Below are 27,988 nucleotides of genomic sequence, written 5' to 3' on the forward strand. Positions count from 1 at the left end.
ATGTCATTGATGGACAGCAATATTGAAACCTTGTTTCTGATTCTGAAGCAAATTTAAGTCAGGATGTTGTACATCAGTAGAGGGGAAAACATGTATTCCCTTTTAAGATTTAATTTGTTTGTTTTTTTCCCCATTTTTGAAGTTTGTCTGACCTACTCTCTCTCCTTTCTCTCCAGTTTCTGGCCAACCTATGAACCACCAATGAGGAGGCAGAAGAGTAGACAGAGATCCAATCAGGGTTCCCGAAGACCAAACATCAAATGGTGAAATAGCCAATCAGATGGGAGGAAAAGGACAGAGCCACACCCAGCCGTCTCCCTGACGATAGTCCCCAGGACCACAGACAAATGTAGCTCCAGAGGTTGTCCTCGTCATCCCTGACTCTCACACACTGTGGAAAACATGAACAGAAATGTAAATGGAGGCTCAGATTGATCTCTCAATGTAAATGGAGGCTCAGATTGATCTCTCAATGTAAATGGAGGCTCAGATTGATCTCTCAATGTAAATGGAGGCTCAGATTGATCTCTCAATGTAAATGGAGGCTCAAATTGATCTCTCAATGTAAATGGAGGCTCAGATTGATCTCTCAACCTGAGCAAAGTGCATAAATAAAAGGTGCGGAGACTCTGTCCAATGAGCTACGTCAAGGAACTTCCCTCTAACTCTTCTCTGTTCCTCTGGACCAATCAAAGGAGGACCGTCCTTCCTCCGGAACAATCACAGGAGGACCATCCTTCCTCCGGACCAATCAAAGGAGGACCATCCTTCCTCCGGACCAATCAAAGGAGGACCCATCCTTCCTCCAGACCAATCAAAGGAGGACCCATCCTTCCTCCAGACCAATCAGAGGACCATCTCCCCAAAAAACGAATGGGTCCGCAAGTGAAAAAGATGTTGTGTCCTTCCTACGGACTAACCTGAGAGAAAGACGAGTTCCTTTTATAACCTTCCTTTTTTGTGTGTGGGACTAACCTGAGACAAAAACTAGGAAGGGCCAACAATACTCTCTCCTTCCAACCCAACCCTGCCTTCTACTGCCGGGTGGACTAACGACACAGTGGAGAGCTGACATCGGTAAAGGCTGTATAGCTCTGGAGATCACAGGGCACAAGGTGCTCGTCGGATAGGTTCAACTAGAAGAGGAGAAGACTTTATTCATCCATGCCAGATGGAAATTGGACTGTAGTAACAATCATCATTCTTTACACATCTATTCCTCGCAGTGAAGCTAACCTGGATAAATAAACAAAATCAATAAACAAAAACAACTATAATCAACAACATGGACGTCATCATCAAAACGCCAACACAACCCAGAGAGGCGGGGTTTAACAACAGAGTGGGCGGAGTTTCGGTGGCGTTGTCGGCGACCAGTTGGTTTGCCTTCCTCTATGGCTTTGCCCTACTGTCAATCATCCAATTTCCCACGGTGACGGGCGACTGTTGGCTGATTGAGGGGGAGAAGGGCTTTGTGTGGTTGGCTATCTGCAGCCAGAACCAGCCCCCATATGAAGCGATCCCTGCCCACATCAACAGGTAAGAACCAGCCCCCTTATGAAGCTTTCCCTGCCCACATCAACAGGTAACCATGGCAGAGATAGGGTCCCCGCCCACATCAACAGGTAACCATGGCAGAGATAGGGTCCCCGCCCACATCAACAGGTAACCATGGCAGAGATAGGGTCCCCGCCCACATCAACAGGTAACCATGGCAGAGATAGGGTCCCTGCCCACATCAACAGGTAACCATGGCAGAGATAGGGTCCCTGCCCACATCAACAGGTAACCATGGCAGAGATAGGGTCCCCGCCCACATCAACAGGTAACCATGGCAGAGATAGGGTCCCTGCCCACATCAACAGGTAACCATGGCAGAGATAGGGTCCCCGCCCACATCAACAGGTAACCATGGCAGAGATAGGGTCCCTGCCCACATCAACAGGTAACCATGGCAGAGATAGAGTCCCTGCCCACATCAACAGGTAACCATGGCAGAGATAGGGTCCCTGCCCACATCAACAGGTAACCATGGCAGAGATAGGGTCCCTGCCCACATCAACAGGTAACCATGGCAGAGATAGGGTCCCTGCCCACATCAACAGGTAACCATGGCAGAGATAGGGTCTCTACCCACATCAACAGGTAACCATGGCAGAGATAGGGTCCCTGCCCACATCAACAGGTAACCATGGCAGAGATAGGGTCCCTGCCCACATCAACAGGTAACCATGGCAGAGATAGGGTCCCTGCCCACATCAACAGGTAACCATGGCAGAGATAGGGTCTCTACCCACATCAACAGGTAACCATGGCAGAGATAGGGTCCCTGCCCACATCAACAGGTAACCATGGCAGAGATAGGGTCCCTGCCCACATCAACAGGTAACCATGGCAGAGATAGGGTCCCTGCCCACATCAACAGGTAACCATGGCAGAGATAGGGTCCCTGCCCACATCAACAGGTAACCATGGCAGAGATAGGGTTTTTTAAATCAGTGATTTTATTTGGTTCATTAAGCGTAATTTGTGTTATTAATATGTTCTATTATCCCATTAACTGTTCTTGAATGCATTTTATCATTTTAATTTGATTAAAAGCATTTGAACACATTTGATTCACTTGGATTCCCCAGATCTCCTGCTTATTCCCAACTGATTCCAGAAACATTCCCACCGGGATTTTTAGATAACCTGGGAAAGTTACGGGAATGTTGCATCCCCAGGCAGACGGCATTGTTTAGGCATTCTGTTCTGTGTGTTTTATTTTCCTTGGTTCATCTATGTTTACTTCTAGTTAGGTTTCACGTGTTGTCATGTGAATGTTTTACTGTAAATTTGAAGAAAAGAAAGACCTGTATGAACCTGTTGACCTTCGTCAGTTTGTTTTGTAAAGTGTGTTATTGCCAGTTTTAAATGCACTTTAAATAAAGTCTGCTTTCAACAGCACCATCGTGGACCTGAGGCTCAACGAGAATAAGATCAAGAGTATCCATTTCTCATCGCTCAGCCGCTTTGGGAACCTGACGTACCTCAACCTCACCAAGAATGAGATCTCGTACGTGGAGGATGGAGCCTTCTCGGCCCAGTTCAACCTACAGGTTGGTCCTGAACATCACAGTGATTCCTGGGGCTCTGGTGAACTATGTAGGGAGAAGTGTGCCATTTGGTACATTACCTTCAATCACGTTACCTTACCTCACGATACCTTACCTTATGTTACCTTACCTCACATTACCTTACCTTACCTCATGTTTCCTTACCTCACGTTACCTTACCTTACCTCAAGTTACCTTACCTTACCTCACATTACCTTACCTCACGTTACCTTACCTCGCGTTACCTTACTTTACCTCACATTACCTTACCTCACGTTACCTTACCTCGCGTTACCTAACCTCACATTACCTTACCTCACATTACCTTACCGTACCTCACATTACCTTACCTTACCTCACGTTTCCTTACCTCACATTACCTTACCTTACCTCACATTACCTTACCTTGCCTCACGTTACCTTACCTTATGTTACCTTACCTTTACCTCACGTTACCTTACCTTACCTCACGTTACCTTACCTCACGTTACCTTACCTCATGTTACCTTACCTTACCTCAAGTTACCTTACCTTACCTCAAGTTACCGTACCTCACATTACCTTACCTCACGTTACCTTACCTCGCGTTACCTAACCTCACGTTACCTTACCTCATGTTACCTTACCTTACCTCAAGTTACCTTACCTTACCTCACGTTACCTTACCTTACCTCACATTACCTAACCTCACGTTACCTGACCTCACGTTACCTCACGTTACCTCACGTTACCTTACCTCACGTTACCTCACGTTACCTTACCTTACCTCACGTTACCTTACCTTACCTCACATTACCTAACCTCATGTTACCTGACCTCACGTTACCTCACGTTACCTCACGTTACCTTACCTCACGTTACCTCATGTTACCTTACCTTACCTCACGTTACCTTACCTCACGTTACCTCACGTTACCTTACCTCACGTTACCTTACCTCATGTTACCTTACCTCACGTTAACTTACCTCATGTTACCTTACCTCACGTTACCTTACCTCACGTTACCTTACATCACGTTACCTCACGTTTACCTCACATTACCTTACCTCACGTTACCTTACCTCATGTTACCTTACCTCACGTTCACTCACGTTACCTTACCTTACCTCACCCTACCTCGCATTACCTTACCTTAACTCACGTTACCTTACCTCATGTTACCTTACCTCACGTTACCTTACCTCATGTTACCTTACCTCACGTTACCTTACCTCATGTTACCTTACCTCACGTTATCTTACCTTACCTCACATTACCTAACCTCACGTTACCTGACCTCACGTTACCTTAGCTCACGTTACCTTACCTCACGTTACCTCACGTTACCTCATCTTACCTCACGTTACCTTACCTCACGTTACCTCACGTTACCTTACCTTACCTCACGTTACCTTACCTCATGTTACCTTACCTCACGTTACCTTACCTCATGTTACCTTACCTCACGTTACCTTACCTCACGTTACCTTACCTCACGTTACCTCACGTTACCTTACCTTACCTCACGTTACCTTACCTCACGTTACCTTACCTTACCTCACATTACCTTACCTCACGTTACCTTACCTCATGTGACCTTACCTCACGTTACCTTACCTCACCCTACCTCACGTTACCTTACCTTACCTCACATTACCTTTCCTCATGTTACCTTACCTCACGTTACCTTACCTCATGTTACCTTACCTCACGTTACCTTACCTCATGTTACCTTACCTCACGTTACCTTACCTCATGTTACCTTACCTCACATTACCTTACCTCACGTTTCTCACGTTACCTTACCTTACCTCACATTACCTTACCTCACGTTACCTTACCTCACGTTACATTACCCTTTCCTACCTTACCCTCTCCTACCTTACCCTCTCTTACCTTACCCTTTTCCTACCTTACCCTTTCCTACCTTACACTCTCCTACCTTACCCTCTCTTACCTTACCCTTTCCTACCTTAACCTTTCCTACCTTACCCTCTCCTACCTTACCCTCTCTTACCCTACCTTACCCTCTCTTACCCTACCTTACCCTCTCCTACCTTACCCTCTCTTACCTTACCTTACCTTTCCTACCTTACCCTCTCTTACCTTACCCTCTCTTACCTTATCTTTCCTACCAGGTGCTGCAGTTGGGGTTTAACCGTCTGAGGAACCTAACAGAGGGAATCCTCAGAGGGCTGGGGAAGCTGCAGTATCTCTACCTACAGGCCAACCTGATCGAGGCAGTCACCCCCAACACCTTTGAGGAGTGCCCTAACATAGAGAATATTGACCTCTCCATGAACAGGATCCAGGTGCTGGACGGAGGCTTGTTTACGGGGCTCGGTAGATTAACGACGTGTGAACTCTACACCAATCCGTTCAACTGCTCCTGTGAGCTGTTGGGGTTTCTACGCTGGTTGGCAGTCTTCCCCAACAGGTAAAAAGAACAAGTTGGTCTTCCCCAACAGGTAAAAAGAACAAGTTGGTCTTCCCCAACAGGTAAAAAAGAACAAGTTGGTCTTCCCCAACAGGTAAAAAGAACAAGTTGGTCTTCCCCAACAGGTAAAAAAGAACAAGTTGGTCTTCCCCAACAGGTAAAAAGAACAAGTTGGTCTTCCCCAACAGGTAAAAAAGCACAAGTTGGTCTTCCCCAACAGGTAAAAAAGAACAAGTTGGTCTTCCCCAACAGGTAAAAAAGCACAAGTTGGTCTTCCCCAACAGGTAAAAAAGAACAAGTTGGTCTTCCCCAACAGGTAAAAAAGAACAAGTTGGTCTTCCCCAACAGGTAAAAAAGAACAAGTTGGTCTTCCCCAACAGGTAAAAAAGAACAAGTTGGTCTTCCCCAACAGGTAAAAAAGCACAAGTTGAAGCAAAATGGAATATTCAATCTATTTTCAATGACTTGTCAATAAACTGAAAAGTAGAAGCTATTTATTTCAAAAGTGTTTCCTATTTTTTTATATTTTTTTTTATGTAAATTAAAATGACTTCCTACATTGACTGCCTTGAACTTGTCTTGACCCAAACACTGGTGACCGTGTTCCCGACCAGGACCAACGAGAGGATGGTGTGTGATACTCCGGCCGGGTTTTCAGGCTACAGCCTCCTCAGTCAGAACCCCAGGATGCCTGCGACACGCAACGCTCTACACATGCTCAATATGGTGTGTCGACTAAAACATATCATGATTATTATCGTTTAAAAAAATATTTAAAAAAAAATCCCACCCTAAAATGAACTATCTTTTGGTATTTGTTTCATTTGTCCGTTGTTGATGTTGTCCCAAAATGTTTTGCTTGTCAGCAATCATGTTTTCAAGGTATGTTGCCATGACAGCGTAGGCCATCATAGTAGGTTGTCATAGTAACGGTATATCGTTTATCAACAGTTAGAACACATTACATCGTGTTACATTCTACATTCATTGAGCGTGGGAAATGAGCTATACAAATTAATTATTGTTATTGTTATGATTTTATGATTACTTTTATTGAGCGTGGGAAATGAGCTATACAAATTAATTATTGTTATTGTTATGATTTTATGATTACTTTATTGAGCGTGGGAAATGAGCTATACAAATTAATTATTGTTATTGTTATGATTTATGATTACTTTTATTGAGCGTGGGAAATGAGCTATACAAATTAATTATTGTTATTGTTGTGATTTTATGATGACTTTTATAACAATATTTGTATGATTATTGTTCTGGTTATTTTTAGGATTATGATGATGATTATTATTGTTGTTTTAGGTGTGTACCGACGACGGTAGCAACTCTTTTCCCAACATCATTGTTCAGTCCGATTTTACGACCCTCCCACCGTACTCTCCCTGCGGATTGGACGACTGCCCTTCTGGAATGTCTCCGGAGGACCCAATCAGCATCAGCCCCACCTACCCTGATCTGAACAACAAGCCTAGTATGAAGGTGAAACAGGTGAGCCCCCAGGGGAAGCTGTTCCTACGGGCTCGAAGGGTTGTGTTTGTGTGTTACAGAGTTCAGAATGTGCCTTAAGCCAATCCACAGCTAGCTTGAAGTTCCGGATGGAGCCATCCAATCGGTGCCTTTTGGGTCTTGACCTTTTGGAACGTTGTCCAAGAGGGCGATCACGCGTGATGGTTGGAGTCCAGTCAGAGGCCAGTCTGACACACTGACCCCCCCCCCCCCCCCCCCCCACGATTTGATGATCTTTTGGTGAGATCACGATTTGATGATCTTTTGGTGAGATCACGATTTGATGATCTTTTGGTGAGATCACGATTTGATGATCTTTTGGTGAGATCATGATTTGATGATCTTTTGGTGAGATCACGATTTGATGATCTTTTGGTGAGATCACGATTTGCAGGTGTTCACATCTTTCTAATTTCAGATGAGGAGGAGACATTTGGGGCTGAGCTACTGGCATTTCACTTCTCTCTCTCATCTCACTCTCCTGACTCTCTCTCTTTCTCCCTACTCTCTGTCCCTCTCTAGATCTCCCACACCTCAGCAGTGATCACTACTCCCTACTCTCTGTCCCTCTCTAGATCTCCCACACCTCGGCAGTGATCACTACTCCCTACTCTCTGTCCCTCTCTAGATCTCCCACACCTCAGCAGTGATCTCGGTCCAGATCCCTCACCCCTTCAGTAAGATGTACATCCTGGTTCTCTACAACAACAGCTTCTTCACTGACATAAAGAACCTGAAGAACCACAAGGAAGAGTTTGAACTGAACAACCTGAAAGCCCACACGGGTAGGACATAGTTTCAATCATCCCTACCAGCGTGTGTGTGTGTGTGTGTGCGTGCGTGCGTGCGTGCGTGCGTGCGTGTGAGTGTGTGTGTGTGTGTGTGTGTGTGTGTGTGCGTGCGTGCGTGCGTGCGTGCGTGCGAGTGTGTGTGTGAGTGTGTGTGTGTGTGTGTGTGTGCGTGCGTGCGAGTGTGTGTGTGTGTGTGTGTGTGTGTGTGTGTGTGTGTGTGTGTGTGTGTGTGTGTGTGTGTGTGTGTGTGTGTGTGTGTGTGTGTGTGTGTGTGTGTGTGTGTGTGTGTGTGCGTGCGTGCGTGCGTGCGTGCGTGCGCGCGCGTGTGTGTGTGTGTGTGTGTGTGTGTGTGTGTGTGTGTGAGAGGGAGAGCAATAAGACAGTGTCTGCATACTAAATGGCACCATATAGTACCCTATGCAGTTAATATTCGAATGCTAATGTCATGTAAGTTGCTCTCTCTTTCTCTCCCCCTACCCTCTCTCTCTCTCTCCCACCCCCCCCTCTCTCTCTCTCCCCCCTACCCTCTCTCTTTCTCTCCCCGCTACCCTCTCAGCTCTCGCCTCCCACCCCCCCCCCTGCTCTCTCTCTCTCTCTTCCCCCTACCCTCTCTCTCTCTCTCTCCCACCCCCGGCCCTCTCTCTCTCTTCTCTCTCCCCCTACCCTCTCTCGCTCTCTCTCCCTCCCACCCCCCCCCTCTCTCTCTCTCTCCCTCTCTCTCTCTTCTCCGCCTCCCCTACCCGCTCCTCTCTCTCTCTCCCACCCCCCCCCCCACTCTCTCTCTCTCTCCTCTCTCTCCCCTCCCTCTCGCCCCCTACACTCTCTCTTCTCTCTCTCTCCCCCCTAACACTCTCTCCTCTCTCTCTCCTCGCGTCCCCTTCTCTCCCTCTCTCCCACCACCCCCTCGTCTCTCTCTCTCTCTCTCCGCCCTCCTCCTCTCTCCCGCTCTTCCCCCTAGCCCTCCTATCTCTCTCTCTCTCTCTCTCCTCTCCCTCTCTCTCCTCTCTCTCTCTCTCTCTCTCCTCCTCTCTCTCCCTCTCTCCCTCCCCCCCCCTCTCTCTCTCTCTCTCCCCCTACCCTCTCTCTCTCTCCCTCTCCCCCCTCTCTCTCCCTCTCTCCCCCCTCTCTCCTCCCCCCCCCCTACCCTCTCTCTCTCTCTCTCTCTCCCACCCCCCTACCCTCTCTCTCTCTCTCCTCTCCCACCCCCCTCTCTCTCCTCTCCCACCCCCCCTACCCTCTCTCCTCTCTCCCCCTCCCTCTCTCTCTCTCTCTCTCTCTCTCTCTCCTCTCTCTCTCCCTCCACCCTCTCTCTCTCTCTCCCCCCCCCCCCCTCTCTCTCTCCCCCCTACCCTCTCTCTCTCTCTCCCTCTCCCCCTCTCCTCTCCTCCCCCTACCCTCTCTCTCTCTCTCCCCCTACCCTCTCTCTCTCTCTCCCACCCCCCCCCTCTCTCTCTCTCCCACCCCCCCCTCTCTCTCTCTCTCCCACCCACCCCTCTCTCTCTCCTCTCCCCCTACCCTCTCTCTCTCTCTCCCACCCCCCCTCTCTCTCTCTCTCTCTCTCCCTCTCCCACACCTCCCTCCCCCCTCTCTCCCTCTCTCTCTCTCCCCCCTCTCTCTCTCTCTCCCCCTCTCTCTCAGACTACACCTACTGCGTTGTGTCCATAAGACACCAGCTTCGTTATAACCACACCTGTCTGTCCATCTCCACCGGGAGGAAGGCAGGTCTGGAGAGGACCTCCAACGACTCCTCTGCTACCCACTACATCATGACTATACTGGGCAGTCTCTTCAGCATGGTCCTCATACTAGGGTTAGTCTTCCACAGTGAAGAAAGAGTCAGCACTTACTTCATCACGATTCCAATGCAGTCTGTTGTTTAGTCACGGTATTATGGAGAGTTCAGAGGCAAACACAATGATTAAATGTGAAAAAAATTGGAACGAGAAAATGATTAATGATCAAATTGGATCTCAAAAAATGGTTTCATGAAATATTCTTCTTCTAGTTTCGTGTTCCACTGCCTGAGGAAGAAGAGGCAGCGAGACGAGAAGAACAAGAAGATTGGAAAGATACAGAAGAGCCTGATGGAGCTGAAATACGGAGCTGACCTGGAGGGTGGTGGAGGAACAGGAGGAGGGGGGTCCATCTCTCAGCTATCCCAGAAACAGATGCTCTCGGCTGGGGAGAGTCTCACGCGGATGCCCTACCTTCCCCAGGGTGGGACCTGTGAGATGGACCAGTACAAGCTCCAGGAGATCATTGACACTCCAAAGGCAGCGAAAGGGAACTATATCGAAGTGCGAGGAACTGCGGGAGACCTGCCGGACCGGAGGGAGAGAGAGAGGGAACGAGAGCGGGAGAGAGAGAGGGAACGAGAAAGGGAACGAGAGCGGGAGAGAGAGAGGGAATGTAGTCTCTCTCCACAAGACAACCCTCAGGTGACCTGATCATTTGACGCTGTGCTGAACTGTGGCTGCACTGTGGCTGAACTGTGGCTGAACTGTGGTTGCACTGTGGCTGAACTGTGGCTGAACTGTGGTTGCACTGTGGATGAACTGTGGCTGAACTGTGGCTGCACTGTGGATGTACTGTGGCTGCACTGTGGCTGCACTGTGGTTGAACTGTGGCTGCACTGTGGCTGCACTGTGGCTGCACTGTGGCTGCACTGTGGTTGAACTGTGGCTGAACTGTGGTTGCACTGTGGTTGCACTGTGGCTGAACTGTGGTTGAACTGTGGTTGAACTGTGGCTGCACTGTGGCTGCACTGTGGCTGCACTGTGGTTGCACTGCTCCAGTCTCTACAACCTAGTGTGTGTATTGGAGGAGAATACAGCAGAATCCAATCTCCTGAGGATTAATAAAGTATTCTTCCTCCTCCTCCTCTCCTCATCCTCCTCTCCTCCTCCTCATCCTCTCCTCATCCTCCTCTCCTCCTCCTCATTCTCATCCTCCTCCTCTCCTCCTCATCTCCTCCTCCTCCTCTCAATCTTCTCCTCCCCTCCTCCTCTCCTCTCCTCCTCCTCCCCTCCTCTCCCCTCCTCTCCTCTCCTCCTCATCTCCTCCTCCTCCCCTCCTCTCCCCTCCTCTCCTCTCCTCCTCATCTCCTCCTCTCCTCCTCATCCTCCTCTCCTCCTCCTCCTCTCCTCCTCCTCATTCTCGTCCTCTTCTCCTCTCCTCCTCATCCTCCTCTCCTCCTCCTCTCCTCCTCATCTCCTTCTCCTCCTCCTCATCCTCCTCTCCTCCTCCTCTCCTCCTCCTCCTCTCCTCTTCTCCTCCTCCTCCTCCCCTCCTCCCCTACTCCTCAGGGTTCAGTAGCAGAGATCTCCACCATCGCCTCAGAGGTGGACAAGGTGAACCAGATCATCAACAACTGTATTGACGTCCTGAAGTCTGAGTCAACGTCGTTCCAGGGGGTCAAGTCAGGCTCTGTGTCGACCGCTGAACCCCAACTAGAGCTGATCTCAGACCAGCCACAGAGACAGTCAGGGTTCCTGTCACCGCAGTATAAAGGTACTGTCATTACACACACCTGTCCGCCCGTCTGTCCAAATCTTTTAAATTTTTTTATTTAACCTTTATTTAACTGGGCAAGTCAGTTAAGAACAAATTCTTATTAACAATGACGGCTTACCCCCGGCCAATCCCGGATGACGCTGGGCCAAATGTGCGCCGCCCTATCTGTCTATCTGTCTGTTGATTGGTTAGTCGGTCGGACTCTTCACTCTATCTAAAAAATAAATAAAAAACTTGGGGAAAAAACGATTAACTTTGATTTGAAGGAGGCAGTGATCTACCACCAGCCTCAATGTCAAAAGCACCTGTTATATCAAATTATTGTAAATTTTAGAACTCATTAAATGTTATAACTCATTAAATGTTATAACTCATTAAATGTTATAACTCATTAAACGTTATAACTCATTAAATGTTATAACTCATTAAACGTTATAACTCATTCAATGTTATTAAATGTTATAACTCATTAAATGTTATAACTCATTAAATGTTATTAAATGTTATAACTCATTGAATGTTATAACTCATTAAATGTTATTAAATGTTATAACTCATTAAATGTTATAACTCATTAAATGTTATTAAATGTTATACTTTATTAAATGTTATAACTCATTAAATGTTATAACTCATTAAATGTTATAACTCATTAAATGTTATAACTCATTAAATGTTATAACTCATTAAATGTTATAACTCATTAAATGTTATAACTCATTATTATGACTTTTTCCTATGCTCTTTGAGATCATTATAATAATGTACCAAATGATTAATATGAATTGTTATTATGATTGAAGGAGGTTACCACCACCCTCTCCAGAGACACCACAGTATGGAGGCTCCATCCAAACGACCTTCGACCTCGTCCAGCGGATCCGTCCGCTCCCCGCGCACCTCCCGCTCCGACGGGCCGCACCGGGGAACCTCTGACACCAAGTACATGGAGAAGACCTCGCCGACCGGAACCAGCGGAGACACCGCCGTGACGCCCGCCGCTGCCATCTTACGGGCAGAGGCCCAGAAGGTACTGGACTGGGTGTGTGTGTGTGTGTGTGTGTGTATGAACGAGTGTGTGTGTGTATGAACGAGTGTGTGTGTGTGCGTTTGTGTGCGAGTGTGTGTGTGTGCGTATGAACGAGTGTGTGTGTGTGTGTGTGTGTGCGTATGAACGAGTGTGCGTGTGTGTGTGTGTGTGTGTGTGTGTGTGTGTGTGTGTGTGTGTGTGTGTGTGTGTGTGTGTGTGTGTGTGTGTGTGTGTGTGTGTGTGCGTATGAACGAGTGTGTGTGTGTGTGTGTGTGTGTGCGTATGAACGAGTGTGTGTGTGTGTGTGTGTGCGTATGAACGAGTGTGTGTGTGTGTGTGTGTGCGTATGAACGAGTGTGTGTGTGTGTGTGTATATGTACTAACCTTCTATTATTATTTTTTTCTTTCTTTTTGGCTAAAAACAAAAAATAAAAATTCTATAGAGTTGGGATAACTACATAGTAGTATTAATATAGTATAGTGATAGGATAACTACATAGTGGAATTAATATAGTATAGTGATAGGATAACTACATAGTGGAATTAATATAGTATAGTGATAGGATAACTACATAGTAGTATTAATATAGTATAGTGATAGGATAACTACATAGTAGTATTAATATAGTATAGTGATAGGATAACTACATAGTAGCATTAATATAGTATAGTGATAGGATAACTACATAGTGGAATTAATATAGTATAGTGATAGGATAACTACATAGTGGAATTGCAGTAGTATTAATATAGTATAGTGATAGGATAACTACATAGTGGAATTGCAGTAGTATTAATATAGTATAGTGATAGGATAACCACATAGTGGTATTAATCTAGTATAGTGATAGGATACCTACATAGTAGCTTTACAGTCGTATTAATATAGTATAGTGATAGGATAACTACATAGTGGAATTGCAGTAGTATTAATATAGTATAGTGATAGGATAACTACATAGTGGAATTGCAGTAGTATTAATATAGTATAGTGATAGGATAACTACATAGTGGAATTGCAGTAGTATTAATATAGTATAGTGATAGGATAACTACATAGTGGAATTGCAGTAGTATTAATATAGTATAGTGATAGGATAACTACATAGTGGTATTAATCTAGTATAGTGATAGGATACCTACATAGTAGCTTTACAGTCGTATTAATCTATTATAGTGATAGGATAACTACATAGTAGCATTAATATAGTATGGTGATAGGATCACTACATAGTAGTATTACAGTAGTATTAATATAGGGTAGTGATAGGATAACTACATAGTGGAATTGCAGTAGTATTAATCTAGTATAGTGATAGGATAACTACATAGTGGTATTAATGTAGTATGGTGATATGATAACTACATAGTAGTATTACAGTAGTATTAATATAGCGTAGTGATAGGATAACTACATAGTAGCATTAATATAGTATAGTGATAGGATAACTACATAGTAGTATTAATATAGTATAGTGATAGGATAACTACATAGTAGTATTAATATAGTATAGTGATATGATAACTACATAGTAGTATTAATATAGTATAGTGATAGGATAACTACATAATAGTATTAATCTAGTATAGTGATAGGATAACTACATAATAGTATTAATATAGTATAGTGATAGGATAACTACATAGTAGTATTAATATAGTATAGTGATAGGATAACTACATAGTAGTATTAATATAGTATAGTGATAGGATAACGACATAGTAGTATTAATATAGTATAGTGATAGGATAACTACACAGTAGTATTAATATAGTATAGTGATAGGATAACTACATAGTAGTATTAATCTAGTATAGTGATAGGATAACTACATAGCAGTATTACAGTAGTATTAATATAGTATAGTGATAGGATAACTGCATAGTGGTATTGCAGTAGTATTAATATAGTATAGTGATAGGATAACTACACAGTAGTATTAATATAGTATAGTGATAGGATAACTACATAGTGGAATTGCAGTAGTATTAATATAGTATAGTGATAGGATAACTACATAGTGGAATTGCAGTAGTATTAATATAGTATAGTGATAGGATAACTACATAGTGGAATTGCAGTAGTATTAATATAGTATAGTGATAGGATAACTGCATAGTGGAATTGCAGTAGTATTAATATAGTATAGTGATAGGATAACTACATAGTGGAATTGCAGTAGTATTAATATAGTATAGTGATAGGATAACTACACAGTAGTATTAATATAGTATAGTGATAGGATAACTACATAGCAGTATTACAGTAGTATTAATATAGTATGGTGATAGGATAACTACATAGTAGTATTAATATAGTATAGTGATAGGATAACTACATAGTAGTATTACAGTAGTATTAATATAGTGTAGTGATAGGATAACTACATAGTGGAATTGCAGTAGTATTAATATAGTATAGTGATAGGATAACTACACAGTAGTATTAATATAGTATAGTGATAGGATAACTACATAGCAGTATTACAGTAGTATTAATATAGTATAGTGATAGGATAACTACATAGTGGAATTGCAGTAGTATTAATATAGTATAGTGATAGGATAACTACATAGTAGTATTACAGTAGTATTAATATAGTATAGTGATAGGATAACTACATAGTGGAATTGCAGTAGTATTAATATAGTATAGGGATAGGATAACTACATAGTGGAATTGCAGTAGTATTAATATAGTATAGTGATAGGATAACTACATAGTGGAAGTGCAGTGGTATTAATATAGTATAGTGATAGGATAACTACATAGTGGAATTGCAGTAGTATTAATATAGTATAGTGATAGGATAACTACATAGTGGAATTGCAGTAGTATTAATATAGTATAGTGATAGGATAACTACATAGTGGAATTGCAGTAGTATTAATATAGTATAGTGATAGGATAACTACATAGTGGAATTGCAGTAGTATTAATATAGTATAGTGATAGGATAACCACATAGTGGAATTGCAGTAGTATTAATATAGTATAGTGATAGGATAACTACATAGTGGAATTGCAGTAGTATTAATATAGTATAGTGATAGGATAACTACATAGTGGAATTGCAGTAGTATTAATATAGTATAGTGATAGGATAACTACATAGTGGAATTGCAGTAGTATTAATATAGTATAGTGATAGGATAACTACATAGTGGAATTGCAGTAGTATTAATATAGTATAGTGATAGGATAACTACATAGTGGTATTAATCTAGTATAGTGATAGGATACCTACATAGTAGCTTTACAGTCGTATTAATATAGTATAGTGATAGGATAACTACATAGTGGAATTGCAGTAGTATTAATATAGTATAGTGATAGGATAACTACATAGTGGAATTGCAGTAGTATTAATATAGTATAGTGATAGGATAACTACATAGTGGTATTAATCTAGTATAGTGATAGGATACCTACATAGTAGCTTTACAGTCGTATTAATCTAGTATAGTGATAGGATAACTACATAGTAGCATTAATATAGTATGGTGATAGGATCACTACATAGTAGTATTACAGTAGTATTAATATAGCGTAGTGATAGGATAACTACATAGTGGAATTGCAGTAGTATTAATCTAGTATAGTGATAGGATAACTACATAGTGGTATTAATGTAGTATGGTGATATGATAACTACATAGTAGTATTACAGTAGTATTAATATAGTATAGTGATAGGATAACTACATAGTAGTATTAATATAGTATAGTGATAGGATAACTACATAGTAGTATTAATATAGTATAGTGATATGATAACTACATAGTAGTATTAATATAGTATAGTGATAGGATAACTACATAATAGTATTAATCTAGTATAGTGATAGGATAACTACATAATAGTATTAATCTAGTATAGTGATAGGATAACTACATAGTAGTATTAATATAGTATAGTGATAGGATAACTACATAGTAGTATTAATATAGTATAGCGATAGGATAACTTCATAGTAGTATTAATATAGTATAGTGATAGGATAACTACATAGTAGTATTAATATAGTATAGTGATAGGATAACTACATAGTAGTATTAATCTAGTATAGTGATAGGATAACTACATAGCAGTATTACAGTAGTATTAATATAGTATAGTGATAGGATAACTACATAGTGGAATTGCAGTAGTATTAATATAGTATAGTGATAGGATAACTACACAGTAGTATTAATATAGTATAGTGATAGGATAACTACACAGTAGTATTAATATAGTATAGTGATAGGATAACTACATAGTGGTATTGCAGTAGTATTAATATAGTATAGTGATAGGATAACTACACAGTAGTATTAATATAGTATAGTGATAGGATAACTACATAGTGGTATTGCAGTAGTATTAATATAGTATAGTGATAGGATAACTACACAGTAGTATTAATATAGTATAGTGATAGGAAAACTGCATAGTGGTATTGCAGTAGTATTAATATAGTATAGTGATAGGATAACTACACAGTAGTATTAATATAGTATAGTGATAGGATAACTACATAGTGGAATTGCAGTAGTATTAATATAGTATAGTGATAGGATAACTACATAGTGGAATTGCAGTAGTATTAATATAGTATAGTGATAGGATAACTACATAGTAGTATTAATATAGTATAGTGATAGGATAACTACATAGTGGAATTGCAGTAGTATTAATATAGTATAGTGATAGGATAACTACATAGTGGAATTGCAGTAGTATTAATATAGTATAGTGATAGGATAACTACACAGTAGTATTAATATAGTATAGTGATAGGATAACTACATAGCAGTATTACAGTAGTATTAATATAGTATGGTGATATGATAACTACATAGTAGTATTAATATAGTATAGTGATAGGATAACTACATAGTAGTATTACAGTAGTATTAATATAGTGTAGTGATAGGATAACTACACAGTAGTATTACAGTAGTATTAATCTAGTATAGTGATAGGATAACTACACAGTAGTATTAATATAGTATAGTGATAGGATAACTACATAGTGGTATTACAGTAGTATTAATATAGTATAGTGATATGATAACTACATAGTGGTATTACAGTAGTATTAATATAGTATAGTGATAGGATAACTACATAGTGGAATTGCAGTAGTATTAATATAGTATAGTGATAGGATAACTACATAGTGGAATTGCAGTAGTATTAATATAGTATAGTGATAGGATAACTACATAGTGGAATTGCAGTAGTATTAATATAGTATAGTGATAGGATCACTACATAGTGGTATTACAGTAGTATTAATATAGTATAGTGATAGGATCACTACATAGTAGTATTATGATATGAGGTATTATTATGTTTATATTTATTTTAAGGTCCGACAGTACAAGGAGCAGCGCCACTCGTACCCGGGCCCCCAGCGCCCCCTCCCTGACTCTGAGGAGCTAGAGGAGCTGAGTAGCAGGAAACCCTCTTCCATCCTGGATCCCCTCACCCTGGGGAGGCACCCCAGAGAGCTAGGTAACACTGACTGGTTGATTGGTTGGTTGGTTGGATGATCGGTCAATTGGTTGGTTGATTGGTCGGTTGGTTGGTTGGTAGGATGATTGGTCAATTGGTTGGTTGATTGGTCGGTTGGTTGGTTGATTGGTCGGTTGGTTGGTTGGTAGGATGATTGGTCAATTGGTTGGTTGATTGGTCGGTTGGTTGGTCGGTTGATTGGTTGGTTGGTTGATTGGTTGGTTGATTGGTTGGATGATCGGTTAATTGGTTGGTTGGTCGGTCGGTTGGTCTGTCGGGCGGTCGGTCGGTCGGTCGATTGGTTGGTTGGTTGATTAATTGGTTGTGTGTATATACTGAGTTTGACAAACCAATTTCCCCTCTGGGATGAATAAAGTGTTGTTCTAATATCTGATCTCCTCCAGCCTACGCCCAGCTGTCCCCGCAGTACCACAATCTGAGCTACGAGTCCAGTCCTGAGTACTCCTGCACCCCGTCGCTCGGCATCTGGGAGAGGTTCAAACTCCACCGGAAGAGAAACAGAGACGAGGACTACGAGGAGGAATACATGGCGGCGGGACACGCACTGCGGAGGAGTTTACAGGTCGCCAAGGACGAGGATCTGCACGACATACTAGACTATTGGAAAGGTGTCTCGGCACAGCAGAAGTCGTGAAGGGGCTGGTGTCGTGTGATGTGACGAGGCCCTGTCGCTACTTAGTTGGGCAGGAAGGAGGACGGAGGTCGGAGGTCGTACGGAGACTAAGGGCTCTCTATTCCACCTGGAAAGATGAAGCGTTACAGATTCCGCATCCACACACACACACACACACACACACACACACAGACACACACAGACACACACAGACACACACACACACACATCCACACACACACACACACACACACACATCCACACACACACACACACATCCACACACACACACACACATCCACACACACACACATACACACACACACATCCACACACACACATACACACACACACACACACACACAGACACACACACACAGACACACACACACACACAGACACACACACACACACACACACACACACAGACACACACACACACACACACACACACACACATACACACACACACACACACACACACACACACAGACACACACACACACACACACACACACACACATACACACACACACACACACACACACACACACACACACACAGACACACAGACACACAGACACACACACACACACACACACACACACACACACATACACACACACACACACACTCACACACACACACACACACACACACACACACACACACACAGACACACACACACACAGACACACACACACACACAGACACACACACACACACACACACACACAGACACACACACACACACAGACACACACACACACACACACACACACACACACACACACACATACACACACACACACACACACACACACACACACACACACATACACACACACACACACACACACACATACACACACACACACACACACACACACACACACACACACACACACACACACACACACACACACAGACACACACACACACACCTCTCTCTCTGCTTTTTAAAAACATGGACCAAAATGAAATTAAAACTATTTTAAACACAACAAATGAAGAACTTGATTCAAAATCATTTTTTACCAGAAGATCCTGAGATATGACTATTTCTCCCAGACTTCTCTGTAGCTGTTTCTACTAAAACTAGGTTTTTGGGTGAACACAAAAAAGACAACAAACACATGATATTATATGGGCTGGTAGTCTCACGAGTGTGAGGACGCTACAGTGTATGTGCCAAATCAACAAGGGTCGCAAATAGCACCTTCTTCCCTATAAAGCAGTACACTGTATAGGGAATACAGTGTGATTTGGGACACAGCACCGAGGAGAACCGTTGAAACACTGTATAAACTTCTCCTCGTCGTTCTTTTCATACATATTAAAACAAGTTAGAATAAGATGTGATTCTATTATTATTGTTATTGATATTATCAGTACTATAATTTGAATATCGCATGGCAACGTCCTGTGACAGTGACTATTGTTGTGACTTTTCGAGAAAGAAGAACCTCAAAATGGCCGTCGCACAACCTCATTATAAAATGTCCGCCTCTGAACAACCTCGACGAAGACAGACATTTGTGATCTCTTCTTTTTTTTTTACCAGAGGACTCTTTCTCTCTTCCTTAAGGAACACTATTTTCCTCTACTAACAGACTCTTATTCTGAAACGTTCCTTGATGTATTACAGAGGGGACTTTTATTGTGAAATTACAAGAAGAGGGGGGGGTGATCTTGTTCAGAAGAAAGAGAAAAAACTCTATATTTGCATAAAAATATGTCTTGTTAGTTAGTTAGTTAGTTAGTTAGTTAGCTAGTTAGTGTGTTTCTACCGAGGGGATTTGAAAACCTTCTTTGAGACTTTGAGAGACCAGCTCCAAACTGACCTGCAGTACGTTTTTGATTTTGAAATCCTACCAATCTCTAATGAATGTCTCTAACAAGGATGATTACTGCACTGTTCAAAATCAGAAAACGTCTCGTAACTCTAAAAACACCCTCCTGAAAACACTGTAGCCTACAACTCCCAGATTTATTTATTCATTTTTTACCCACAATTCCTCTGTCCCTTCCTTGTCCCTCCCCCCAAATCCCTGTAGTTCCTCCCTCCCAGTCCCAGTCCTCAGTTGAGTTTTAGTTTGCCACAACTGAAACGGCACAAAAAGGACCGACCGGCCGACTGTCATCGAATCTCCCCGTACCTCAACCCAATCCGTTCTATGACCAAAGTGCTGTGGTAGCAACAGTTCCCAGACGTCCTTCTAGCCCAGTCTGTCCCCATATACCCTGGCTGGGTCTCAGCTGACAGCCTGTTTCCTATATATAGTCACAACAACCTTTTCATTTGTTGCTTTTGGTTGCTGCTTTTTATTTATTTACTTCTTTTATTTTTTTTTACCATTTTTGTAGCAGCCCTCGGTTTCCACGGATACAGCTCTTGGTTTCCATGGATACTAGGACACAGGAAGTGGAATCACGTGCACTATATAGGGAACAGGGTGCCATATCCATATCTACTGACCTACTACAGGAGATGAATGTACTTCTTTACATCATTAAAAGTAAACGGCAGCTGATACTGCTGACAGATACCGTTTTGTAATTCTCTCTCTGTCTCTCTCTCTCTGTCTCCTCCTCTCTGTCTCTCTGTCTGTTTCTCTCTGTCTCTCTGTCTGTTTCTCTCTCTCTTCCTCTGTCTGTTTCTCTCTCTCTTCCTCTGTCGGTTTCTCTCTCCTTCCTCTGTCGGTTTCTCTCTCTCTTCCTCTGTCTGTTTCTCTCTCTCTTCCTCTCTGTCTGTTTCTCTCTCTTCCTCTCTGTCTGTTTCTCTCTCTCTCTTCCTCTCTGTCTGTTTCTCTCTCTCCTCTGTCTGTTTCTCTCTCTCTTCCTCTGTCTGTTTCTCTCTCTCTTCCTCTGTCTGTTTCTCTCTCTCTCTGCTTCCTCTGTTCTGTCTTCTCTCTCTTCCTCTCTGTCTGTTTCTCTCTCTTCCTCTCTGTCTGTTTCTCTCTCTCTTCCTCTGTCTGTTTCTCTCTCTTCCTCTGTCTGTTTCTCTCTCTTCCTCTGTCTGTTTCTCTCTCTTCCTCTGTCTGTTTCTCTCTCTCTTCCCTCTCTGTCTGTTTCTCTCTCTTCCTCTGTCGGTTTCTCTCTCTTCCTCTGTCTGTTTCTCTCTCTCTTCCCCTCTGTCTGTTTCTCTCTCTTCCTCTGTCTGTTTCTCTCTCTTCCTCTCTGTCTGTTTCTCTCTCTTCCTCTCTGTCTGTTTCTCTCTCTCTTCCTCTCTGTCTGTTTCTCTCTCTCTTCCTCTCTGTCGGTTTCTCTCTCTTCCTCTGTCTGTTTCTCTCTCTCTTCCTCTGTCTGTTTCTCTCTCTCTTCCTCTGTCTGTTTCTCTCTCTTCCTTCCTGTTTCTCTCTCTCCTCTGTCTGTTCTCTCTCTTCCTCTCTGTCTGTTTCTCTTCTCTCTCCTCTCTGTCCGTTTCTCTCTCTCTTCCTCTGTCTGTTTTCTCTCTCTTCCTCTGTCTGTTTCTCTCTCTTCCTCTGTCTGTTTCTCTCTCTTCCTCTGTCTGTTTCTCTCTCTCTTCCTCTCTGTCTGTTTCTCTCTCTTCCTCTGTCGGTTTCTCTCTCTTCCTCTGTCTGTTTTCTCTCTCTTCCTCTGTCTGTTTCTCTCTCTCTTCCTCTGTCTGTTTCTCTTCCTCTTCCTCTGTCGGTTTCTCTCTCTTCCTTCTGTCTGTTTCTCTCTCTCTTCCCTCTGTCTGTTTCTCTCTCTCTTCCTCTCTGTCTGTTTCTCTCTCTCCTCTGTCGGTTTCTCTCTCTTTCCTCTGTCTGTTCTCTCTCTTCCTCTGTCCTGTTTCTCTCTTCCTCTCTCTTCCTCTCTGTCTGTTTCTCTCTCTTCCTCTCTGTCTGTTTCTCTCTCTCTTCCTCTCTGTCTGTTTCTCTCTCTTCCTTCCTCTCTGTCGGTTTCTCTCTCTCTTCCCCTGTCTGTTTCTCTCTCTCTTCCTCTGTCTGTTCTCTCTCTCTCTCTCCTTCTCTCTGTCGTTTCTCTCTCTTCCTCTGTCTGTTTCTCTCTCTCTTCTCTCTTTCTCTTCCTCTCTGTCTGTTTCTCTCTCTCTTCCTCTGTCTCTTTCTCTCTCTCTTCCTCTGTCTGTTTCTCTCTCTCTCTCCTCTGTCTGTTTCTCTCTCTTCCTCTGTCTGTTTCTCTCTCTCTTCCTCTCTGTCTGTTTCTCTCTCTCTTTCTCTCTGTCTGTTTCTCTCTCTTCCTCTCTTCTCTCTCTGTTCTCTCCTCTCTTTCTCTCTCCTCTTCTCTCTGTTTCTCTCTCTCTTCCTCTCTGTCTGTTTCTCTCTCTTCCTCTGTCTGTTTCTCTCTCTCTTCCTCTCTGTCTGTTTCTCTCTCTCTCTTCCTCTCTGTCTGTTTCTCTCTCTCTCTTCCTCTGTCTGTTTCTCTCTCTTCCTCTGTCTGTTTCTCTCTCTCTTCCTCTCTGTCTGTTTCTCTCTCTTCCTCTCTGTCTGTTTCTCTCTCTCTTCTCTCTTCTCTGTCTGTTTCTCTCTCTCTTCCTCTCTGTCTGTTTCTCTCTCTCTTCCTCTCTGTCTGTTTCTCTCTCTTCCTCTCTGTCTGTTTCTCTCTCTTCTCTCTCTCTCTCTCTCTCTCTCTCTCTCTCTGTTTCTCTCTCTCTCTCCTCTGTCTGTTTCTCTCTCTCTCTCTGTCTGTTTCTCTCTCTTCCTCTCTCTGTTTCTCTCTCTCTCTCTCTCTGTCTGTTTCTCTCTCTTCCTCTGTCTGTTTCTCTCTCTCTCTTCCCCTCTGTCTGTTTCTCTCTCTTCCTCTGTCTGTTTCTCTCTCTTCCTCTCTGTCTGTTTCTCTCTCTCTTCCTCTCTGTCTGTTTCTCTCTCTCTTCCTCTCTGTCTGTTTCTCTCTCTTCCCTCTGTCGGTTTTCTCTCTCTTCCTCTGTCTGTTTCTCTCTCTCTTCCTCTGTCTGTTTCTCTCTCCTCTTCCTCTGTCTGTTTCTCTCTCTTCCTCTGTCTGTTTTCTCTCTCTTCCTCTCTGTCTGTTTCTCTCTCCTCCTCTCTGTCGTTTCTCTCTCTCTCTTCCTCTGTCTGTTTCTCTCTCTCCTCTGTCTGTTTCTCTCTCTTCCTCTGTCTGTTTCTCTCTCTTCCTCTGTCTGTTTTCTCTCTCTCTTCCTCTCTGTCCTGTTTCTCTCTCTTCCTCTGTCGGTTTCTCTCTCTTCCTCTGTCTGTTTCTCTCTCTTCCTCTGTCTGTTTCTCTTCTCTCTTCCTCTCTGGTCTGGTTTCTCTCTCTTCCTCTGTCGGTTTCTCTCTCTTCCTCTGTCTGTTTCTCTCTCTCTTCCCCTCTGTCTGTTTTCTCTCTCTCTTCCTCTCTGTCTGTTTCTCTTTCTCCTCTGTTTCTTCTTCTCCCTTCTTCTCTTCTCTCTCTCTTCCTCTGTCTGTTTCTCTCTCTTCCTCTGTCTGTTTCTCTCTCTTCCTCTGTCTGTTTCTCTCTCTCTTCCTCTCTGTCTGTTTCTCTCTCTCTCTTCCTCTCTGTCTGTTTCTCTCTCTCTCCTCTCTGTCGTTTCTCTCTCTCTTCCTCTGTCTGTTTCTCTCTCTTCCTCTGTCGTTTTCTCTCTCTTCCTCTGTCTGTTTCTCTCTCTTCTCTCCTCTCTCTGTTTCTTTCTCTCTCTTCATCTGTCTGTTTCTCTCTCTCTTCCTCTCTGTCTGTTTCTCTCTCTCTCTCTTCCTCTCTGTCTGTTTCTCTCTCTTCCCTCTGTCTGTTTCTCTCTCTTCCTCTGTCTGTTTCTCTCTCTCTTCCTCTCTGTCTGTTTCTCTCTCTCTTCCTCTCTGTCTGTTTCTCTCTCTCTTCCTCTCTGTCTGTTTTCTTCTCTCTCTTCCTCTGTCTGTTTCTCTTCTCTTCCTCTGTCTGTTTCTCTCTCTTCCTCTCTGTCTGTTTCTCTCTCTTCCTCTGTCTGTTTCTCTCTCTCTTCCTCTGTCTGTTTCTCTCTTCCTCTCTGTCCTGTTTCTCTCTCTTCCTCTCTGTCTGTTTCTCTCCTCTCTCTCTCTGTCTGTTTCTCTCTCTCTTCTCTCTGTCTGTTTCTCTCTCTTCCTCTCTGTCTGTTTCTCTCTCTTCCTCTGTCTGTTTCTCTCTCTCTTCCTCTCTGTCGGTTTCTTCTCTCTTCCTCTCTGTCTGTTTCTCTCTCTCTTCCTCTCTGTCTGTTTCATCTCTCTCTCTTCCTCTCTGTCTGTTTCTCTCCTCTCTTCCTCTGTCCTGATTTCTCTCTCTCTCCTTCTCTGTCTGTTTCTCTCTCTCTCTCTTCCTGTCTCTCTCTCTCTCTCTGTTCTTCTTCCTCTCTCTCTCTTCTCTCTGTTTCTCTCTCTCTCCCTTTTCTCTCATGATTTCTCTCTGATACACTGTATATTGATCTGATCATGATTGGTTGATTGATTGATATTGACACCTTATATTATCTGATCATGATGTATTGTTAATTGATATTGATACCTTACGATATGATCATGATTGATTGATATTGATACCTTATGATATGATCACGATTGATTAATATTGATACATTATGATATGATCATGATTGATTAATATTGATACATTACGATATGATCATGATTGATTGATATTGATACCTTATGATATGATCATGATTGATTGATATTGATACATTATGATATGATCCTGATTGATTGATACCTTATATGATCATGATTGATTAATATTGATACCTTACGATATGATCATGATTGATTGATATTGATACATTACGATATGATCATGATTGATTGATATTGATACATTACGATATGATCATGATTGATTAATATTGATACCTTATGATATGATCCTGATTGATTGATACCTTATATGATCATGATTGATTAATATTGATACCTTACGATATGATCATGATTGATTGATATTGATACATTACGATATGATCATGATTGATTGATATTGATACATTACGATATGATCATGATTGATTAATATTGATACCTTATGATATGATCCTGATTGATTGATATTGATACATTACGATATGATCATGATTGATTAATATTGATACCTTATGATATGATCATGATTGATTGATATTGATACCTTACGATATGATCATGATTGATTTTGACACATCTGATCATGATGTACTTATTGATTGATTGATTGACTGCTTATACGTGCTTAAATCATTCAGCCCTGTTAACTAAACAGCCTTATACAGTTTAGGTTTTTATTTTCTCGGCGTGTAAATGTTTGTAAAATGACAATTTTGAAGTTCTCTCTTCATCTTTGGATGGTTTTCTCTCGACCATATTTTTTTCTAAATGCTACACGATGATTCTTCTTAAAGCCTCACACAGAGTTGTTTCTTTAAATAACAGCTATCTAAATGTATGTAGTAAACTAATCCGTTTGTTGGTTAGATTGCTTTTTTGTGTTGCTTTTTTAAATTTAAATAATTATTTTGTTTTGTAGCATCCCTTGGTATCCATGGATACCGCTGGGAGACAAAAAGTAGAAACATTGTGTAAAGGTTGACAAGAGAAGAAGAAGGAGGAGAAGTGGAGGAGGAGCAACTCGCGCCGTTGGATAGTGTGCATTCTGGGTAAATGGGAATCAGAGACTAGACTGACAGCGTGTTCTGTGGTTGTGTTGCGTTTCCGCTTGTGACACGACGGAGAGAGAGAGAGAGAGAGAGACGTGGTTATCACAACGATCTCTGAGATTCCCGGAGTCTTCTCCTTGGTCTGTCGGAAATGAACATGAAGCACAATAAAACATCTTTCCTTCTCCTTGGTTCTTCTTCTTTTCCTGTAGAACGAACGGAGAATGAAAAGGAGGGGATTGTGGAGAGTAAAAGAGATGAATGAAGAAAGAGTGGGAGTGTGTGACGATGCGTGACGAGAGAGAGAGAGAGAGAGAGAGAGGAGGAGGAAAGAGCCAGGAGAAAAATATGAAAAGCAGAGATGGCCGACAGGGTCATTCTCTTATATCAGATAGCACTGATCTGCCTCGTATCTCACAGAGCATAATGGGAGAGATTAAAAGTAGTTCTGTCTGACATTCCAAAATATTATCGGGGTGACATCGTCTGCTGAACCCCATTTCATCCTCAGGCTGAATGAGTCGGAGCTAAAACAATAAATCTGTCCATAATGTTGACGTTTTCTGTGGGGAAGAACTCCCACTATTTGACATCCAGCTAAGGAGTTTTGTACTTCAACAAGCAGCATTTGGAACAAGCTAGCTTAAATGTGCCCAACATTAGCTTGTTAGCTGAGCCATTGGGATTGACAATGTGTACTCAAGCTAGCTTAAATGTGCCCAACATTAGCTTCCTAGCTGAGCCATTTGGATTGACAATGTGTACTCAAGCTAGCTTAAATGTGCCCAACATTAGCTTCCTAGCTGAGCCATTTGGATTGACAATGTGTACTCAAGCTAGCTTAAATGTGTCCAACATTAGCTTGCTAGCTGAGCCATTGGGATTGACAATGTGTACTCAAGCTAGCTTAAATGTGTCCAACATTAGCTTGCTAGCTGAGCCATTTGCTCACACACACAATACTGAACGCTCCAACCAGTTACCTTGTGCTGCACACACACACAATACTGAACGCTCCAACCAGTTACCTTGTGCTGCACACACACACAATACTGAACACTCCAACCAGTTACCTTGTGCTGCACACACACACAATACTGAACGCTCCAACCAGTTACCTTGTGCTGCACACACACACAATACTGAACGCTCCAACCAGTTACCTTGTGCTGCACACACACACAATACTGAACGCTCCAACCAGTTACCTTGTGCTGCACACACACACAATACTGAACGCTCCAACCAGTTACCTTGTGCTGCACACACACACAATACTTAAAAAATAAGAATTTGTTCTTAACTGACTTGCCTAGTTAAATAAAGGTAAAATAAATAAAAAAAATTAAGAACAAATTCTTATTTTCAATATCGGCCTAGGAACAGTGGGTTAACTAACCTTTTTCAGGGGAAGAACGACAGATTTTTACCTTGTCAGCTCGGAGATTCGATCTAGCAACCTTTCGGTTACTATTCTAACACTCTAACCACTAGGCTCCCCTGCCGCCCCAAGATACTGTAGTAGCTGAAATTAGAATGCTTTTTCGTATGTTTTCATGAAGCACCTGGGCCGTGTAGGGATGAGGGTGTCATTTGGGAGGGTGTTGTTCTGTGTTAGAGCAGACCTTTTTATGACTTTATTTTTTATCAGATTTTTATTTCACCTTTATTTAACCAGGTAGGCTAGTTGAGAACACCTTTATTTAACCAGGTAGGCTAGTTGAGAACACCTTTATTTAACCAGGTAGGCTAGTTGAGAACACCTTTATTTAACCAGGTAGGCTAGTTGAGAACACCTTTATTTAACCAGGTAGGCTAGTTGAGAACACCTTTATTTAACCAGGTAGGCTAGTTGAGAACACCTTTATTTAACCAGGTAGGCTAGTTGAGAACACCTTTATTTAACCAGGTAGGCTAGTTGAGAACACC

The 27,988-nt window shown here is 42.6% G+C and overlaps 1 protein-coding gene across 1 annotated transcript; it reads left to right on the forward strand.

The window, feature by feature from the left end:
• The first annotated feature begins 871 nt into the window (after positions 1–871).
• Positions 872–18,744, forward strand: LOC109886416 (protein ELFN1). Its single transcript, XM_031814450.1, has 12 exons — positions 872–1,539; positions 2,948–3,101; positions 5,217–5,515; positions 6,130–6,241; positions 6,836–7,021; positions 7,668–7,824; positions 9,469–9,640; positions 9,836–10,268; positions 11,136–11,340; positions 12,147–12,373; positions 17,732–17,876; positions 18,281–18,744. Exons 1-12 carry the CDS (start codon positions 1,286–1,288, stop codon positions 18,529–18,531), a joined length of 2,595 nt encoding a protein of 864 aa, XP_031670310.1. The 5' UTR covers positions 872–1,285; the 3' UTR covers positions 18,532–18,744.
• Positions 18,745–27,988: the final 9,244 nt, after the last annotated feature.

Source organism: Oncorhynchus kisutch, unplaced genomic scaffold (assembly GCF_002021735.2).
Source record: "Oncorhynchus kisutch isolate 150728-3 unplaced genomic scaffold, Okis_V2 Okis06b-Okis10b_hom, whole genome shotgun sequence".
Taxonomy (NCBI): domain Eukaryota; kingdom Metazoa; phylum Chordata; class Actinopteri; order Salmoniformes; family Salmonidae; genus Oncorhynchus; species Oncorhynchus kisutch.